Below are 19,724 nucleotides of genomic sequence, written 5' to 3' on the forward strand. Positions count from 1 at the left end.
TTCTGTGAATGTAGTATTACTCAAAAATTAACTTGCAGGACAGTTTCCATTATTCAGTTTAAAGAAGATGAAGTCGCATCTTTTGCTGAACATAGCTACTAGTATGCAGTGACAAGTGCTTGCAACCGAAATCCCATCTTAAAAGTTTCCTTCACTTTAATTGAGCATGTGTCACTCAGAATCAGCAACTACACACATATGCGGTGTTGTAGAAAGATCAAAAAAGGAGTCTATTACAAAACACTACTGCAATTCTGCAAAGAGTTGCGATACTGAATTTGAGATAAAGGGACCTAAGGTAGAGTAAATTTTACTACCTTCCAAAGGCATAAAGAATTTTGTCTCCAGCTCTATTTTTATTTTGTAGACTCACACAAGAAAGTCAAACTCATCCTCCAGTTACTTAACAACCATATCTGACAAGAACCAACCTCCATTTCAATACAAGATCCCTTCTTAAGTGCTATTAAAATTTGCCAGTTGAAGAGAACTTTGCTTCTCTCCCAAGACTACAGAAAGGCCTGTGAATTTTTTAGTAACTCATCACAAACGAGCAAGTTAACTTAAAAACATTTATCATTAGAAGCAGCAACTCCTCAGTAAACTTTTACATAATAAGTTGTGAAATGATTAGGCTTACAGAAACTTTCAGATTAAGAACATACTATGCCACAAATGTATTGATTACAGTATAGATATGCAACAAAAATAAGGATTTAAATCTTGTAACTATTTAAATCAACAATTGAGAATTGTTTTTGAAAGGAAGAGATGCTAATAACATTGTGAAAAAGAAGTCAAATCAATTTCTGCTGCACAGAAGTTCTTCATTAAAAAAGGAATGCTGGCCCAGGGATTGGGCTGGGAAGGGAAGCAGCAAGCAAGGATCAACCTTAGAATTTTTATAGTGGTGTCTTTTTAACATAATGAGTTCATGTGGCCTTAGTTTCAGCATGGATGTTTAGCTCAGCTTAATAAAGGTATTGTGCAACAAGGTTTTCAAATATCTACAGCACAGTAGGCAACAAGACAATTTTCCTTCTTCCCATTAAATAATTCTTAAATGTATACTTACAATTCAAGCGGTCTTTCCTGCAATTTCCTTCCTAGAGGAAAATATGCCTCTCCACCAAAGCAGAAGTTACATTCACAAGCCGCAAATGTATTTTACAGTTGTCTCATTGCCTAAGTGTCTCATTTATTTCCCTAGTTAACTAAAGGCTCTCTAAAGGACTACAGAGACTGCAATCATTAGCACAGGCAGAGATGAACTTTACAGTACTTGAAGAGGATTGTCTATTTTTTACATAAAATCAAAAAGAAATAATATTACTTCAAAATAAATGAGTTGGTTTGAAAATTCTTTGCTAACCTGTGAGTAGCAGGTGTCTGAACGAGCAAACTACTCAAACTAGTAAACTAGAAGAGATCTAATTCCTGGTGATGTTATTTCAGGAGAATACCTGACATGAACACACCCCCATCACCCAGAAGAACACAACTATGCAAAATAAATGCAGTAGAAAAAAATAAGTATAGCACATTACCTGATTTCTACAAAAGAAATGCACAAAAGTACATTTATAATTACATGCCTTATTTAAATAGTGTTATTTGGGTTTTTCCACATTCAGGAGTGAATAGATATGTTTGAAACATAGTAAGATGAGCACTACAGATCATAATTTCCTTTCCCCACTTTTGCTACTGATAGACATGAATAATTTATAAGTCTGTCACTTCAACAAATTGCTGACTTTGGCTAGAGTTAATACAATTGCTGGCTAGGATAGATTTAATACAATTGCTAGTATGGTGCTGTGTTTTGTATTTGTGCTGAAAACACTGTTGATAACACAGAGACACTTCAGTTATTGTTGGGAGTCTTATACAAAGTCTTTTCTGCTCCTCACCTCACCCCATCAGCAAGCAGGCTGGGGGTCACCAATAAACTGGTAGGGGTCACAGCTGGGACAGCTGACACCAACTGACCCAGATGATATCCCAAACTATATGGCAACATGCTCAGCATGTAAAACCAGGGAAGAAGAAGGGAAGGGGTCGTTCAGAGTGATGGCATTTGTCTTCCCAAGTCACTGTTGTGTGATGGAGCCCTGCTGTTCCGGAGATGGCTGAACATCTGCCTGCCAACAGGAAGTGGGAAATTAATTCCTTGTTTTGCTTCACTTGCATGTGTAGCTTTTGCTTTACCTGTCAAATCATCTTTAACTCAACCCAGCAGTTTTCTTGCTTTTTCTCTTCCGATTCACTCCCACCAGGGGTGAGCGAACAAGCGGCTGTGTGGGGCTTAGTTGCTGTCTGGGAGTTAAACCATGACACAAATTCAGTAAAAGTATCAACCTCAGAAAGCATGGAGGAAAATTGTTACTTTGGAGGAATATCTTTTGTACAAGGAAAGGCTGCAGGAACTGGGGCTGTTTAGTCTGGAGAAGAGGAGACTGAGGGGAGATCTTATTAACATTTACAAATATCTAGAGGGTGGGTGTCAGAATGTTGGGACATCCCTTTTTTCTATAGCAGCTAGCAACAGGACAAGGGGTAATGGGATGAAGCTGGAACACAAAAAGTTCCACTTAAATATAAGAAAAAACTATTTCACTGTTGAGGTGAGGGAGCCCTGGCACAGGCTGCCCAGAGGGGTTGTGGAGTCTCCTTTGTTGGAGGTCTTCAAGACCCGCCTGGACATGTTCCTATGTGACCCGATTTAGGTGACCCTGCTTCTACAGGGGGGTTGGACTAGATGATGTCTAAAGGTCCCTTCCAACCCCTACCATTCTATGATTCTATGACCTATAACAGTGTGATATTTAAGAAATCTAAGAAACCAAGGGAGAGGAACTAATTTGTGTAACTGGGATGGAGATGTAAATACTGCTTCTTAAAAATATTTTCAGATAGCCTGACAAGCCTAAACATAGCAGATTTTTATAATATGGTGAAATATAAAGTTTTTTCTCTTCAAAAAATTATTAAATGATTAACCTTACTAGACCTAATAAAATTCCTACAGCAATAGATGCAACAAGTTTGAAAAAAGGGCAGGAGGGATATTTTTTAAATTTACCTATGCTGAGATCTTTTCCATAAGAAAGCGTCAATATTGTCACTCAGAGTAACTTAGCTTGAATTTAGTAAAGTCTAATGGTAGCATGCCCATTACTATGGATGTTTGCAAATTCTGTTTTCTTTCAACAAAAAGTTTGATCTTCAGATTCCTGGAATAAGCAGATTAAAGAGCACTACTGTAAAACCAAAATCACAGAAATGTTCTCAAATCTTTAGGCAAATTACAGAAGAAATCTCAATCTGTCACTTGACTGTAAGGATAGAAATTGAATATTCAGACTTTTACTAAAAAAAGGGCAGTTTAACAATACTGTGAAGTATTAGCTGATTGTATTTTGTTTCTGCAGAAATTAACATGTATGTTCAGTTTATCCTTTCTCAAGCTTTTCTCTGGTAGGCAGCTTCTCAGACAAAACAAATGTATGCAGCAGTGACAGTGTCAGTTTTCAAGTATACCCTTTCAGAGGAACCTGGCAAGTAGAAGTAAATTCAAGATGCATGGTTTTGGGGATTGAAAAAAACCACATAAAAAGATGACATAGTTAAATATATCACTGCCCTTTCAGGAGCCAGTAGGTGGGAACTTCTATTCCATTCACTGAGCTCTGTACACATGTAAAAGATGTGCCTCCACACTCCATTCTTCCCCACAAAACCACAGCAGTATTTGGGGTTTTAATCACCTGCTCATTAGGAGGCACAGATGATCCATTTTACACTTTGAGTAGCTATGTTAACTCTCTTAAAAGAAAGAAAACAGCAAGAAGGAATTTCATGTTATCAAATTAACTAGACCCACAAAAAAATACAAACACAAAAACCTACAAAAAACACTGAAAAACACAAGAAAACAAAAAAACCCACACTGATTTTACACTACAGATTTCCTGAGCCACAAAATCACATGCCTTAAACCACTGTCTTCTACAAGCAGAGAAGGTACCAATCAAACATAGGCAGCAAACATTTTCTAACCAAATACATAAACATATAAAACGACAAAATGTTTTCACAACATACACCTTTTTCTGCATTCTAAAAACAAATATCACAAATATTTACAAGTAGGAAAATGTAACTGTCTATCAATTTCTTTAAAACTACTTTCTATTTTCTCCCCAATAAAAAGCTGTAATAGTTCAAATGTGATCAGGCTTTATTTTAATTATTATTATAAATATTAAAAATGTTTGTAAAATTACCACAAAAAGGACCTGTGACAGATTTCCACTCAATACTGGCTTATTTAAGATTTAAATAAAACTTGTTTATTCTTTTTATGAGCATCAAGTAATCTATTTTATCCTGCTTCTCATCTCATCATGTAGCCATCAGTCTCTAAACCCAGATCTTTCTTACACTCACAGCCAAGGCTAAAGCTAAGAACAAGAGTTAGAAAAATGGACAGCAAAGAACCAGATACCACTGACAAGCTCTTGTCCCATGTCCAATAAGCTTCTCCGCTTCCTTTCTCGTCACAATCAATTACAATAAAAATATTCAGATCATTAGACTTCATAAGGAGGCAAGAAAAAAAGGTGACTAGTTTCATTAAGTTAATTCATTGTGTAGCTTGACTTCATTATATATTTGAAAGCTACACATTACTGCTTATAGCATAGCTCTTCAAGAAGTTCTGCAAGACAACAGTAATTTCTGAATTCTGATACAGAAGTTTTCACTCAACAGAAGAAAATAGATTCTAAATCTGGTTTAATTCTCGGTAAACTAAAACCTTAATTGTAGTTAATAAAAATATGTGGGAAGGAAAACAATCTAAACCAGCTTTTAAATGCAACTCCAGACTTTTAGAGGAGAAAAAGAAAAAAAAAGAAGATAACTTTAGCTTCTTTATTTCCTAAATTCACTTCATATTATGCTGCATAAACATGATCTTCACATAATTAAAGAATACAGCATTTCTCTACACCAGAGATAAATCCGTATCTACAGAAGTTATGAATTAATTTCTTAATTTCATTTTAACAAATTAAACTTTGAAATCAAAGGTATGCCAGGAAGTGGTGAGAGGGAAAGAAAAAGGCCTTATAAACCACTCTACAAAGCATGTGAAACAAGCATGTCAATCTTTCTTAACAAGTTATTCTGGCAAAGAAAAATAAGACATTTAAGAAGAAAGATATGTTCTGTCATATGCAAATTCTGCAAATACAAAACAGTAAAGCAATTTCAAGATATTCAAAATACCATCCAACTAGATGAGGCTGTGTTATTTCAGCCAACAAACTGAAATCCAACCTGGTAAACACATACATCAGTGAAAAACATCAAAAGCCTGCACTGAAGTGCACGAAGTGTGCAATCATCTTTGAAGAAATACACTCTACATATTAACATTCATAAAAACTGTAGTGACCTGAAGATAATTTTGGAACAATCTAGATGCTAAGAAATCTGAGAGATCAGCTGCCTCTAAAAAAACCCTATGCACTGATAAAGCACGCTAAACTTACAACTGTACTGGTGGAGTACGCACCTGCAAATACTGAATTCTACTGCCAACAGATCCATCATAGTTCTACCTGACCCCAGAAGAGCACTCAAAACAACATATTCTCAATGACCCAAAATCTGACAATGCAACAGGAAATACATTCACAGCTTCCTAATCACCCTAATTGTCACAAGTCAGGAGTCAAGATCAATCACTTGGGCACAAGTTACCATGTGAATGCTACTTACATGGTTAATTAACAACTTTTAATCTCTTTCAATTTAAGTTCACCAATCTACAACATTTAAACTAGAAATATTCACATTACTTTTCTGATCAATTAATTCAACTTTCTACAGGAAACAAACTTTAGAGAATTGTGAGTTACTTTATAAACTTCCGTCCCTGCAAAAATCATCACAGTAAGTCATTCCAGTTGTTACTAACAATATTAAAAATTGTGCCAAATTTCTATTTAATGAACATTTAGGTTAAGCTAACCAAATCTTGAACCTTAGCTACATTCAAGAACTTTTAAGTATGTCATTTCTTTTCCCTGAAACTATTAATCTGATAAACCTGTAATGTTTTCTTTGTAACTCTACCATGAACTCTTCAAGTCTCTCCTTCTAATGCACAAGTTTCAACCGCAGTCATTTTTTTGGCTTCTTTACTGAAAATCTGCAGCTTTGCATACTTTCTGAACTGTGAGGCTCAAAACACAGACCGTATTCCAGTAGCTGTCACATTAATGCTAAGAGTTAATCTTTCCATTCCTACTTAATATTCCTCTCATCATATATCCTTTCTGGCTAACACTGCACTCAATATTTATGGTCTTAATTGTCTATGAGTTTCAAGTCTGTTTTGAGAGTCACCACTGTACACAGTATCTACTTTCTCTAAAGTCTTATACTCCCTTCCTGTTATCTCCTTCCTGTAACTTTTCACACAGTGGACCACTTTTACACGTTCCTGTAGATTAACAAACATTTTCACTTTTGTATAGCTCAGTTAACTCTGCACTGGTGAACAGTTTTTATTATTTGCTATTCAGTTTCAAATTACTGATAGTGCATGAATGAGCCTATGATTTGTTTCTTGCAGACAAAAAAACCTGTTACTAGGGTCCAAGAGCAAACCCATGCATAGTAAAACAAACGTTGGCTCACTTGGTTATCACAAGTTTTATATTTTGGAGATTTATCAGTTACCAGTTTTTGATCTAGAAAACATACAATGTAAAGAATGTTTTCTTAGTTAAAGATCCCAAAATATTTTACTCAGTGGCTAAGAATCACCTATATTGCGTCTATCCAAGACAGCAGATCTGAGAAGTTACTTGAAATGTATCTGAAAATTAATGACAAAAGTTTAGGTAGAAAAAAAGCTGTGAAAATTCCTGCTGCCAGACACTAGGAATTTAGCTCTGTAAACTAATTCTTCGTGTTTCTGACTGCCTTGTCCTTGTCATACAGCACTTTAATACTGCATTACATCTCTTTTTTAGTGGAATATTAACATTTTTATTTTACTTCTGCTGTAGAAACAAAGTAATGTTTTAAAACTGGTGCAGAAATAAAAATAAACTTTGACATACTATTCCTTTGCAACTCTTCTCATTACAATACTCATATTAAGGAACTGAATTATTATCCCAGAGTACTATGGGACCTGATAAACAAAATTCTTTACGTCTCTTGTTTTCCATTCATTTAAAACACAGTATCATATTGCTGCATGCATGGGAACGTTAACTCAAGGCCACAAAAGGAAATGTAAAAAACCCACACTTCAGTAAGTAACTGAACCTGTACAACCTGCACAAAATGTTTAAAACAAGCAGAAGAGACCCAGAACTGAAAAGCATTTTTTTAGTACTAGCAAAATAGTATTCAGATAAAGAAACAGCTTACAGTAAGTAAGTAAACTGTACTGTAAACTTACAGTATCACAGAATGGTAGGGCTTGGAAGAGACCTCTAAAGATCTGCTAAAGCAGGTTCACCTAGATCAGGTCACACAGGACCACGTTCAGGCAAGTTTTGAAGCCTCCAGAGAAGGAGATTCCACACCTTCCCTGGGCAGCCTGTGCCAGGGCTCCCTCACAGCCACCGTGAAATAGTTTTTTCTTATGTTTAAGTGTAACTTTTTGTTTTCCAGTTTTTGTTCACTACCCCCTGTCCTGTCACTGGACACTACAGAAAAAAAAGTGCTGTCCCATTCTCTTGACATGCACTTCTTAAATACTTGTAAGTATTAATGAAGTCCCCCCTTCTCCAGGCTGAACATTCCCAAGTCCCCTAGTACTTTCCTCCTAAGAAAGAGGCTCTGGTCCCCTGATCATCTTGATGGTTTATATGCTTTTTCTTAGAGTACTTTTATTGGTGAAAGATAGTAATTCTGTTAAGACATCATTAAGAAAAGAAACAGAAGCTTCTAGTGCTGTGATTAGGTACAAAGTTAAGTGACTCCTACATTATTCAAGAGAAAATATTAAGAGAATAATACTCAATATAAAGCAATACTTCCCAATTCAAGAGTTACATTTACACCAGAAAGGATTCAATTTTACACCACAATAAACTAATGACAAATCCTAGAAGCACTAGTGTTGAGAACTGACTTTTATTGCCAGTACCATTTTTTATTTACTGAAAAACTATATAAGGAGTCATTTCGCTGTACATTAGGAGTTTTCTTCATGGAATGTCTATGAAATTGTGTCTGACTTCATAAACAAATGCAGTTAACACTGTACATTAGGTGCCCCTGAATTACTATGTTTCACAGCAAAGTTGTTACAGCATCTCTGTCAAAACAGAGACACAGCTTTCTCTTACAAGTTCTGCATAGTTTTAATGCTACTTGGCCTACTTGATACTTTATATAGAATAGGCAGAAAAAGAGAAAACAGTTGTAGACTGTCAATAGACAGTATTTCTCTTAGAAAGCATTAATGTCTCAAACAGTGGTTAATGAATTAACTTTAACTGAGGGCCAGTAATCCCAGTAAAAAAAAAAGCTATTTAACTTACAAACTGCTATCTTTACTATAGTCTAGAAGCAGACAGCTCATCAGAAATTAACAGATTTTCATGCTTCACTTTCAGAAAAGCAACCCAGAAGTACAAGACTAATAGGCTGTATATTCCATTTCTGCAAGTCAGGGTCTTCATTAAGAAAGCATGCTGCTAAGTAAAGCTAATCATAAAGGGAATGATTTTATGTACCAAAGATAAACAAATTTAACAATCTTGTATATAGTCAGTATTTCACTTTTCCAAAACATGAAATAAGCTTACACACAAAAGCTAACCAGGACCAGCTGTCCAACTGACTTGCACATTTTACACTTACAATTCAAAAAATTTATGCATTTTCGAAACACTTAAGATTCACATTTCCTTAAACAGATCAACCACAAAGGGAAACCTTCAGAGGACCTATTTACAGATCTGTATTTTATATACTAGCAAATAGACGAAAGTAAAACTAGTAAGTGAAATAAGAAGTTGCCAATGTCAAAGTCCTAATGGCAATGGATTTTAGGAAGTGGTTGCAGCAACAAGTTACAAATAAACTGCATTCCTTAGTGGCATATCCTGCAGCTTCCATTTTGGATGAAGTCTTCCAAAATACATCTCTACTCTCACAACCATGGATCAGATACTTGAACTTCATGAAAAGAAAAACAGCAGACTCCAGCCCCTTAAATGCATACTTAGCATTAAATATAATCATATTAATATCAGAATTCTTTCCTAGTATCAGTAACACAAAGTTAGCTTTTTAGAACCTCAATTCTGTGCTTTTTACAAACAAGTTTTGCAGCTATTTTTCAAGAGCAATTTTGAACATTATGATTCTAAACACCAACATTTTAATAGTACATACAGAAGTTACATCCCTTACTGTGATTCTAGGATCACATACTTTTCCATTTCTTTTCTACTGGAGATCCTCACAGCAGTCACAAAAAAACCCAAGCAAAAATAAAATAAAAGAATGGTTATACAACTGATTCAGCAAAAAGTCACTTTCGAAACACTGCCAAACATGCTGAGTAAAAGTAAAGCTGCTTTCTATCTGCAACTTATAAACATTTAAAGCAAAATTAACCACTCACAAAAAAATCTTTTATCAAAATTAGCCACAGAAATTTAATCTCCATCTTTTCAATTTTTTTTAAACCAGAGAAAAGCTTCTAAGACTTAATGGTCCTGAAAGTAATTGCATTTACCTTAAAAAAACAAACAAATCACCTAATCCTTTAGAGCCACCCAAACAGCCAACATTCAAGGAATAGAGAAGTGAATCACCTCTTTTATACTTGGAGGTTGGGGGGTGGGGGGGGATATGTGTTCAAAGCGCATTTCATGGAGAGTCTACTCTCATTTGTTATCAGAGACTTCTTTCATCCCAGCTTTGACCATGCAGTTACAGTGAGGAAACGTTTTCATAGTAATGGCTAATTACTTTAACAGCAGCTAATACTAACTAAATAGAATCTATTCCAGCTTCTTCCTCAGCTCTTCACTGTGCTTCACTACTCTCAGACCTCCCTCTTTACACCTACCCTGCAATTTCCTCTTTCCAAGGCACTTTGTCCAAGCAGTTTCACTCTTTTGTACCTGCCCTAGTGTCCCATTTATTTCTTACTGCTGGGCAATGATTACACTAATTTAATCAGCAGTTAGCCTCTTGTCCTTTGCCTTAAGGGTTGCTAAGAAGGGAAAGAAAAGCTCTCTGTTTCCGGCTGTCCCTTTGCTATAAGGACTGTGAACTCCATCAGGAACAACTGGAAACAAAGCATGCCAATGCTTCATAACAGAAGCTCCCACTGCTACTTCGACATAACGAGGAACTCATAATTTAAAATATTTCATTCAGTCTCTAACAGCAGTGGGATTTTGAATCTTAGCACTGTACTGCAGTCAATAGGGGTGCTCATTGACAGCAGCCTTAATTGCCAATTAAAAAAAGATGCAATAGAAACATAGTCACAGAAGTTCAATTGTAATTTGGAATTTAAATATCACAAGTTATAATCAAATTTCATGAAAACAGCTCACACAGCACACAATCCAGCAAATGATTTCATGCTGTGTACATTAATACTCTCCATTTGTTTTTTTTAAACAATTTAGTAATATCATGGCACAAAGCAAACATATTTTCAAAGTCTCTGAAACATAAATGTGCCAAACATTCTGTATTTTCTTCATAACACACAACTGAGTACACACAGCTTAACTGAACTTTTTTTGCACAAATTTTTTACTACGTTATCTCTACCATTCTGCTCCATTCATTTAAGCAGAAAAAAACATCCCTTTCCCTTTATTACCAAGGCTTGCATCTCACAGTTTTTACTCCTAGATAATATATATTATCTCCCTTACAGCGTTCCCAAAGCTACTCTACTTATCTGACCTCTTTTTTTCTTTCCTGTACACTACTATCACCTCATTTATGCACTTGAAAAGATCTACAAGGGTCATCCACGCTCTCAGTCTGCCAACCCTTGAGAACTCTCATATCTTTGTAATTCCCTTTTTTCTTGAATGAGAACAGCTTTCCAGATCTACAAGGCTTTTCATAGTTCAATTTCTGGTAAACATTGCTAAATTTAAGTTCCTATTTGCTACTGCTATGGAACTTCACACTTAAGCTGGTCTCCTAAGGTTTCTCCCCTACTAAATCTCTTCAAACTCCACACTTGCCTATAGCAGCTGACCTATAAATAAGAGATGCACTGAGGGGGGTAGCTGTTCATTATCTTTTAAACACTTGCATACAGAGACAATGTCCCCAGACACAAGGACCTGGAAGCAAGAACAAAGTTACTGCAATTTTTTGAAATGCTGTATGTACAGGCACTCTTTGGAAACCAGGGATATTACAATAACTCTTAAGTACTCTGCCGTGCTTAGTCCAAGTTAGAACTTGGAAGTCTCTCTCCAGAGAAACGATCAGCTCAGTAGGAAGTCTCTTTCCACAGAAACCATGAAGTATGCAACACTGAAAAATGCTTTGTTTGCACAGTATCACTATGGAGGGCTTATCCATAACACACGTTTTAAAATCTGAGTTGAAAGCAACTGAATTTCTTACCATGGACTACAGTTCTACAAACACAAAAGATTCTGCCACGAGTACTACAAAAATAAGCTGTAACAACAAATACCTTTATACAGATGCCAAAGCTATTCCCAGGGTGAGGTTCTACCATTTTTGAGTTATTATTTTTCAATCTATTTAATTATAGCTCTTACAATTTGTACATGTACACTTCAGTCTTTAAATGACATATAACCAGTTGTCTTTACCACAAAAAAGTGAACCAGTCATGGTTCCCAAGTACCAGCACGCTGCACCCCTGAATCTTCCTGTTTCACTTCAGAGCAAAAAACAGTAAGAGATCGTAGTAGGGACTTTTGGAACAGCAACTTGGAAAGTAGAGATTAAGTTAATTCAGTTTTACTTTTAGAAGGAATACTCCAGATTTTTGTTCCATTTTCTAAAGGGTAAGAGAAAAAGATTGTTGTTTGGCACTTTAATGCAGTCTGGGGAAGTAAATACTGCAGATTTTTCAATGAGGTTTGTTATGTTAAGTTCCACTAGATTATAGGAAGGCAGTAACACCTTTGTAGTAGCTCCAAATCAAGCAGCTCTGATTTTAACATAATTAAATGCACAGTACTTACAACAGAAAACATATCAAACTTTTTTATTACCCCCAGAAGAATGTAAAAGAAAACTAGTCAAAACCTACAGTAGCATCAAAGCAAATTAATACTCTTCAGTCACATTAGGATTTCTATGAAAAAATTCTCTAATTTTTTAATTGGAGGGAAGGGTTCAGCTTTTTTCTGCTGTGTTTACAATTCCAAAACTAAGGGAGTACCATATCAATAACAGTACCTCAGGCTAATCCAATACACAGAGAACATGGTAAAATATTAGAATGTCTTTTGCATATTATCAATATGCAAATATTCATAATACCTCAGCATTTCAGTCATACTCCAACAACTACCTCCAATTCATACTGACAGAATGATTTGGCACATCGAAAGTTGATATCCTCCTGCTCACATCTGCTTTAGTTTACTGCACACAATACACAGGACTTAATGCAACTTTGGTTGTTTTGAATGCATTTTAAAAAGTTGAAACTGGATCCAGACTGACCTTACTGGCACCACTAAAAAAAGTAAAAATAAAAATCACTTATTTCCAAGACATGGTACAAAAGTTCATCTTTTAGAATTAGTTGTTTCCCTCACACTGTTGAAGACTCCTTCCTTCTCCCAGTCTATTAACATACAATGTAAAAAGGACCACTTTCAGATGAGAATAAACGAAATTTTCCATTGTGTTAACAGCCTGGCGAAGGAGAAGGCACAGTGGGACAGCGTTCCTTTCCACTTACAACGCTACAAATAATTCCTTTTGCTTCATCATGACCTCATACATCCATGCTTCAGGTTATTCCCCAACTACTAAGTCCAACTGGACTCGGTGAAAACTTCAGAATATCTTTCCTTACTTAAAAACAATTCCAACAGACAAATAAGCAAATATACTCTCCACACAGAGCCTCATCATCCAGATCTTTCCTATATGCATAACTCCACTAAATGCAGTTCCACTAAAGCAGAAAGAATTACTGATCATAGCAAAACCAAGCAGAACTGCAAGAGTTATGTAGGACAAGTGACTTAGGACAGATGAACGGGAAATAAGAGTGGACACAAGAACAGAGTAGCAGCCTACTGGCCTTGCACATACATTAAATTTTGAGTTTACTACACTTTCAAGCATTATTATAGATCATGAAAATCAGTGTACTACCAAAAAAGGCCTGGGGGGTTTTAGCCCATCTACACAATTACATCGCGTTATCAGTGGTCCACAAAGCCTCTGAAGTAATTCAAAGAAATAAAACAAACGCGAATTTTAAGAACACTCAGGTACCATGAACACATTTATGGTATGGAACTAGTGCATTCTAAAATATACTTACAGATATTTTCTTTATTTTACTTTAACTATTTTAACTAGTAAAAATAGTGCATCAGTAAATACATTTGTATATCACAAGTTGTTAACTTCCCATGGCACAAAGAAGCACCAACTCTAAGCTCTAAGTTCTCCGCTCTCGAAGTTCACTTCATAACTTGATACAAAGGCCAAACACAGTACTTAGAAGACAGAAAATACGCTCCCAAATTCAGTCAGTAACCATGATATTCTAAAGTGCAACTGTTACCTTTTTTTTTATTAAATGGAAAAACTTATTCTCTCCTTTTTTGAGGAAGTGGGGATAGAAAACAACCTCAGCTAAAAAGTACTGGGGATATTACTGTCTATAGTAACCTGTAAAAACACAGGGACCTGACTTGACTGTGAACATTCTTCTCTAAGCTCCTGCTAAGAAACACTGTTAAGTGCTACCTTTGATTATCATTTTCTGATTGTTAGAGCTCTACACAGCTGTTAAATATGAAGCTTTTTAAATTTCTCATGGTGTTTAGTCTATCAAATATGTAACTACAAAGTACAGCACAAGTTATTAAAAGAAGTCTTTAAAACAGCTAATATACACTATTAGTGAAAAATCCAGAATATTACTTCAAGTTAGCAAATGTAGAAGTATGTCTAAAGTGAGACATGCCAGTTCTAAAAAAAAGGAAGTGTAATCTTTGTGGTTATAAGAAAAACTACCATACCTGTAAAAAGAAGAATATTAATAGGTATTACAATGATTGCTTCTAATTAAAATTGCCCTTCAGTTTCAATGCAGTCTTCCAAGCACTGTACAAGGAACATTTAGTGTAACACTCATCACCTGAGCGATAATGGCTGAATTTTAATATTTATGAGAAATCAGTGTTTAATAAAAAAAGTTGAAGAGAACTCACCACCATCCCTCTCTCTAACTCTGTGAGTATGCACACTTTTTGCTTTACTGTGCCCTGTGTTGTCACCATATTTGTTCTCTGGGCTATCAGAGCGCCGCAACATTTTATTTGGCGGTGAAGGATCTGTGGCGTCTCGCATTTTGTCATGACGGTGATCACCACCACCGGGGTGACTCTTGGATGAGTACTTAAGAGCCTGTAACAGAGCACATGAGAAAACACATTTATGTTAGCTATGAAGTTACAGGACTGATCCCAAATTTATTTCTATATTTTAGATCTCTTTCCAAAGTGCTTTTTAAAGTTAATTAATTTTTGTTGCTTTTTTTTAAAATCAGCATTAGCCTAATTTTAATTACCTACCTTAAAGCAACAAGTTCTGTAATTAGACCTCAAACCATTTTCTCCTGCTATTATAACGAACATAAAGAGAAAAAATCTATTTTCTCAATCTTTTCACTGATGGAATAGATACTTTCAGCAGTAAATGGGCCACAGTAGTTCAGTGGTACTTTTGGGAGAAGCACAAGCCTCTACTTGGTATTAAGAATATAAACAGAAAGTTACAATGAATCAATGTAAACTTTGAATATGTCCTCCATACTGTAGTCAAGACCACTCAAATTTTACCACTATCTGGAGCTTCTGCAACATTTTTTTTCAGTACTAGCAACCCTGTAGCGGATTAAAAAATCCCTAGAACGCAGGGAGGCCAAAACATGTAAGTATTCACCAAAAATTACATATTCTGCTTTAATTTGACCTGTCTGATTCAGTAGTGTGAGCTTCTGAGTGCAAAGTGTTTACATTTACATGAACTGTCACTGACAGCTGCCTTGGACTGTCAGATTACACTGCACAGTGATACAAACACATAGAAATGTAATAGAGCAGTTCAATTCTATGCCCTAAGGAAATCAGTATCACACTATATGGCATTCCTCAGATTCAAACCTCAAGAACTGTTTTGTTTTTTTCAGGAAAAAACAGTCCCCAGCAGAGGAGTACTGTATCCACATTACAGAAATTGAGGTTATCGTCACCAGCTTAAGGATTTGATAGTTTCTGAACATATCTAGCAGCTGGCAACTGCAAAATTTAAGCCGTACTGGCAACCCCAGTTATTCAGGGTCTAAATCCATGCCCTGCTCAGGTTACAGTCCACAACTGCAGTTTTGGGGAGAAAAAAGGACTTGGGGAGGGGGGTGGGGGAAGAACAAGATGTCTTTTGTTTTTAAAAGGAAAACACTCACCTCCCCCGGATCTCCACTCCATTGCAAGTGACCCCTGCTCGTGCTCCCGCCCCTCGTACCGTACCCTCCCCGACTCCTAGGCCCAAGCCCTGCACGGGTCGCACTAGGCCTCTCCTCTTTGCCTCGGCCCCGCGGGCCTCTGAAGAGCGCCAGAGCCCCGTTCCTCGGCGCGCGGCAGCCGCCGCCGCTCCCCACTCCCCTCCCCAGGTGCCCCCGGGCTCGGAACGGCGCCGGGGGACGGGACCGAGGCGTCTGTTGCACCGCGGCCTGCGGCGGCGGCCGAAGCCTCCGCTGGAGTAGCTCCCCCCCCCTTCTCCTCCCCTGCTCCTCCTCCCGGGCCTAGCGGCCGGCGCCTGAGGTACCTGGTAGGGCTGCGAGTCCCCCCTGCGGTCGTGACAGCTAAAGAGAAAGCGAGAGAAAGAGAGATGTTAGCGAACAACCGTTACCGGCCGCCGGGGAAGGGGGCCCAAACATGGCGGAGGGGAAGGGGAGACCCCGCGGGGCCAGGGGCCAGAGAAGGAGGAAGAGATTTACCCATCACTGAGTCTCTGCTGTTTCCTCGCATACATTACCATCAATGCCCGGCCTGTGTGTGTGAATGTGAGGGGAGCAGGAAGGGACGGCCGCGGCCGGGCCACGGGCGCCGAGGGGGGAGGAGGGGGAGGCAGCGCTCCGCCTCGCCGCCGACCGGGGGCAGGGAGGGGGGAAGGGAGGGAGGGGGCGGCTCGGGCAGCTCGGCTGGGCGCAGCGCTCACGGGCCCATCTCCTCCGCGCACAGCGAGAGGGGAGACGCCAGCAACTCGGCCCCGCGCGCGCTGAGCCACTCCGGGAGCACCGCCGCCGCCGCCGCCACCGCGCTCCTGCTGCAGCTGCTGCCGCCGCGGCCGCCTCCTCCCCCCGCTGCGCCCGCCGCCGCCGCCGCTCCTCCAACTACATCCGGGAAACTCGGGCGACGCCGCGCTCGGTTAACGTCGGCTCTTTTCGGCTCTTTCCGACACGCTCCGTCCCCTCTGTCCCCTTTGCTCTCGGGCGACTCTGCTTTCGGAAAACATCGGCTGCCTTCGCCGAGCCCAACGCCCTTCAGTCTCTGCCTTCGGCAAACATCGGCTCGTTCCGTAACTCTCCTCCCTCCCTTCTCCTCCCACCGACCGGCCCGCCTCGGCCTTCCCTCCCGAACGCTACCTAGCTTCGGAAAACATCGGTTATTTCCGTAAGGATGTTTTCGCTCTCCCGTCGGGGCGGCGCCGCGTTCGGAATCGCTCGGGTGTTTCCGTGACCCCGCAGCCGTCGGCTGCAAGGCGCTGCCGGTTGAGCAGCCGTTGGCCGGGCGCGCCCGGCTGATTGGCCGAGGGGAGTCCTCGCTGCCAGCTTCTTCGCTTTCCCGCGCCAGGCAGGGCCGAGGAGGAGTCGGTACGCGGCGGAACGCCGGCTTTCTCGGTGGGAGCCGCCGGAGCGGAAAGGCCAGGCAGGTGGGGGCAATTGGGGGAATGGTGGGGGGAGCGGCGCCCAGCCGCGAGATGGGAAAGGGAAGGTCTCCTCTTACCTCCCCCCTCCTCCCCTTCCGCCCAGGCACTTGATGTATAGGCAGGAGCCATTTTGTGCGCCGCTCGTCTTCTGCGAGGAAGCGTTCGGCGGCGAAGAGGTTGTTAAAATGTCCCTGGGGAGGCGGCGGCCGCGCGGGTCTGGCCTTGTCGCTCGGGGCCTTGTGATCTCGGGACTCTGCTGCCGGCCCCTGAGGGAACGCGGCCAGGCTGCCGCGGGCCTGGCCGTCTGGGCAGCGAGGGGCTGGCGGCAGAAGGGCCCGGGCGCGGAGAAACCGCCACCGGCGTGAGGGGTGGGCCGTAGGTGAAGGGCCGCCTCGGCCTCATCGCCCCAGCTCATCCGCGTCTCGGCACACGCGTGGAACTGTCATCCCGGCGCCCGTCCCCAAGCAACGAAGCTCGATGGCTTTTCTTCAGGTGGCCTCAGGCGCTCTGAGCGAAGCCGATGCCGGTCTCTCGGTTTGGGAGGGACATGCCCTTCATCAGAGGGCGAGGGGTTGCCGCAGCTGCTGATGTTGATTGCCGGACCTTCTGCTGTCAACGGGTCAGTTGGTTATTTCTGACCAAACCCTCGAAGTCAGAGGGACCAAGTATCATCTATTCCGAGTGGTATTATGAAAAACAGTAGAAGCATTTTTATAGCAGAGTTGAGCAGTTCCTTGAGGGTATAATAGGAGAGACCTGTTTTCAGTAGCGATATGAAGTTTTGTCCTTCCCCCTTGCTGAAAGGGGAAGAGATGTGGTACAACTCGTGAGCTAGCACCTTAACCTTAAAAGAGCATCTTTCTACATGTCTCTGTGCTAGCACAGCATTATTCCTGGTAGCTCTCTTACAGATTTTTTTTTTTAAGTCTTTGTTTGTTTGGTTTTGGTTTCTTTAGAGTGAAGAAGGTGGTTGCTGAGAGGGGGCTTCGAGGAGGGGAGTGGAGGATGACTCAGCATGGAGCTGTTCTTCAGGGTTACAATAATGAACTAGTGGAATTCATGGAAGACTTACGTATGCAAAAAGAAGAGCTGAACAAAGAAATCCAGCAAGCAGAAGAGGAAAAAAATAAACTCCAGCATGAAATCCAAGTCCTGAGCGAAAAACTGGAGTATGTATGTGAAAACCTGGCCCAAAAAGTAGCTTCACGGAATGAGCTTGATAAAAGTCTTGCTGAAATTGAAGCTGCTTACATGAAGATTTTGGATAGTTCTAGAAGTTTACTTAACGTCGTGAAGAAGCAAGTGGGGAGCTTGAAGTATACACCAGAACTGAAAACCAATGTAACATGAAACAGTCAAATGTTTAGACTCCACAGTGCTAAAATTCTGCTAGGTGAGAAATGTGGTTAGCCACAGAGCCATACAACAACAGTGTAAGCAGACAGGGATTTTCTTCCAACATTTCTGTATGTTTTACTATTATTTTTAAATGCACTAGAAAATAGATTAAATAAAGTTGAGGTATTTTTGGCACTAAAAAAACCTCTTAATTATTTAAACACTACAAAACTGTACTGCCGATAAGTAGTTGAAGCTGATGTGAGGCTGCTAATTTTGACATGGAGATGCTGCTAGGAAGACAGGAGGGAAAAAACACGTTTTGTGGGCGTCTCTAGCTGCCAGTGGATTCCTGTTTGAACACTAGTGGATGCGACTAGATCAGATACTACTTCTTTTCACTAGACAAATGTTTATCTTTCTCTAGGAGTTTGGAGTTCTGTCTGTGCACAAAGACAGCCTGTGATTGCAATCATCTCTTGCATATCAAATAATGAGGGATAAAGTGAGAAAACATGACTAGCGCAGGCATGGAGGTTCAAACTGTAACTATATGTGGTTCATGCATCTTGCAAAGCTATACTCAGAAGCCTTGGTTAGGAAGGAGGAGTGGAATCTCCTTCCTTGGAGGTCTTCAAGACCCCCCTGGACATGTTCCTAAGCGACCTGATCTAGGTGAACTTGCTTCTGCAGGTGGATTGAACTAGATGATCTCTAAAGGTCTCTTCCAACCCCTACCATTCTGTGATTCTAAGGAGGCATGTTATAGTGAAAGATTCGGTGCAAGGGCATGCCTCCTGCATGCAGGGCACAGAGCTAAAGGCAGCTGCACCACATATACTTGGAGCAACTAATCCAGTTAGAATACATTTCATAGTGTCTAGAAGTCCTGAAAAAACTATATAGGTTCAATAAAAAATACTATGAGTTAAATACAAGATAATCTTAGCTAAAAGCCACTTTTATAAACTAATATAAACCTAATTTTTAGCACTCTTTGTATAGAAATATTAAATAATTGTAATAAAACTATAAAGGGCGTGAACAACCTGAAATGGTGGGAAACAACTACAAAAGAAAGATGAAAATGAGAGTAGAAGTAACTTGTAGCTGTTGGATTCTCTTACAGGTGAGGATAAAACAGAACCTAGTTTAGAGATCAGGGAGGAGGTAACAGCATGGCAGAAAGCTCAGTT

General features: G+C 39.7%; 2 protein-coding genes across 6 annotated transcripts in view; one reads left to right on the top strand and one right to left on the bottom strand.

Annotated features, from left to right (window-relative positions):
- The window catches only part of WAC (WW domain containing adaptor with coiled-coil), a 61,160-nt gene extending 44,515 nt beyond the window's left edge, over positions 1-16,645 (bottom strand). Inside the window, exons 1-3 of one of the 2 annotated variants that reach the window (XM_061996130.1) lie at positions 16,259-16,645; positions 16,087-16,123; positions 14,472-14,667 (exon numbers count right to left, since the gene is read on the bottom strand). In XM_061996130.1, coding sequence (XP_061852114.1) covers positions 14,472-14,667; positions 16,087-16,123; positions 16,259-16,299 — 274 coding nt within the window. In that variant the 5' untranslated portion in view covers positions 16,300-16,645. The remainder of the gene's footprint in view (positions 1-14,471; positions 14,668-16,086; positions 16,124-16,258) is intronic. The other variant, XM_061996129.1, reaches the window with a different exon arrangement.
- A 7-nt stretch (positions 16,646-16,652) lies between these two features.
- LOC104560745 (microtubule nucleation factor SSNA1) lies at positions 16,653-18,732 on the top strand. 4 transcript variants are annotated; one of them, XM_061996131.1, is made up of 3 exons: positions 16,653-17,193; positions 17,683-17,809; positions 18,147-18,732. In XM_061996131.1, exons 2-3 carry the CDS (start codon positions 17,778-17,780, stop codon positions 18,538-18,540), a joined length of 426 nt encoding a protein of 141 aa, XP_061852115.1. In that variant the 5' UTR covers positions 16,653-17,193; positions 17,683-17,777; the 3' UTR covers positions 18,541-18,732. The 4 variants fall into 4 exon arrangements, with proteins under 4 accessions (XP_061852115.1, XP_061852118.1, XP_061852117.1 ...); XM_061996135.1 differs by having other exon boundaries at positions 17,074-17,189; XM_061996134.1 differs by lacking the exon at positions 17,683-17,809 and having other exon boundaries at positions 16,659-17,189.
- The last annotated feature ends 992 nt before the right edge of the window (positions 18,733-19,724 follow it).

The sequence above is a fragment of the Colius striatus genome, chromosome 5, assembly GCF_028858725.1.
Source record: "Colius striatus isolate bColStr4 chromosome 5, bColStr4.1.hap1, whole genome shotgun sequence".
Taxonomy (NCBI): Eukaryota; Metazoa; Chordata; class Aves; order Coliiformes; family Coliidae; genus Colius; species Colius striatus.

Bases quoted from the DNA above. Each gene is read 5' to 3' on its own strand.
- LOC104560745 (XM_061996131.1), top strand. From the start codon at position 17,778: ATGTTGATTGCCGGACCTTCTGCTGTCAACGG. The intron at 17,810-18,146 runs GTCAGTTGGTTA...TGGTTTCTTTAG, and splicing joins GGACCTTCTGCTGTCAACGG to AGTGAAGAAGGTGGTTGCTG.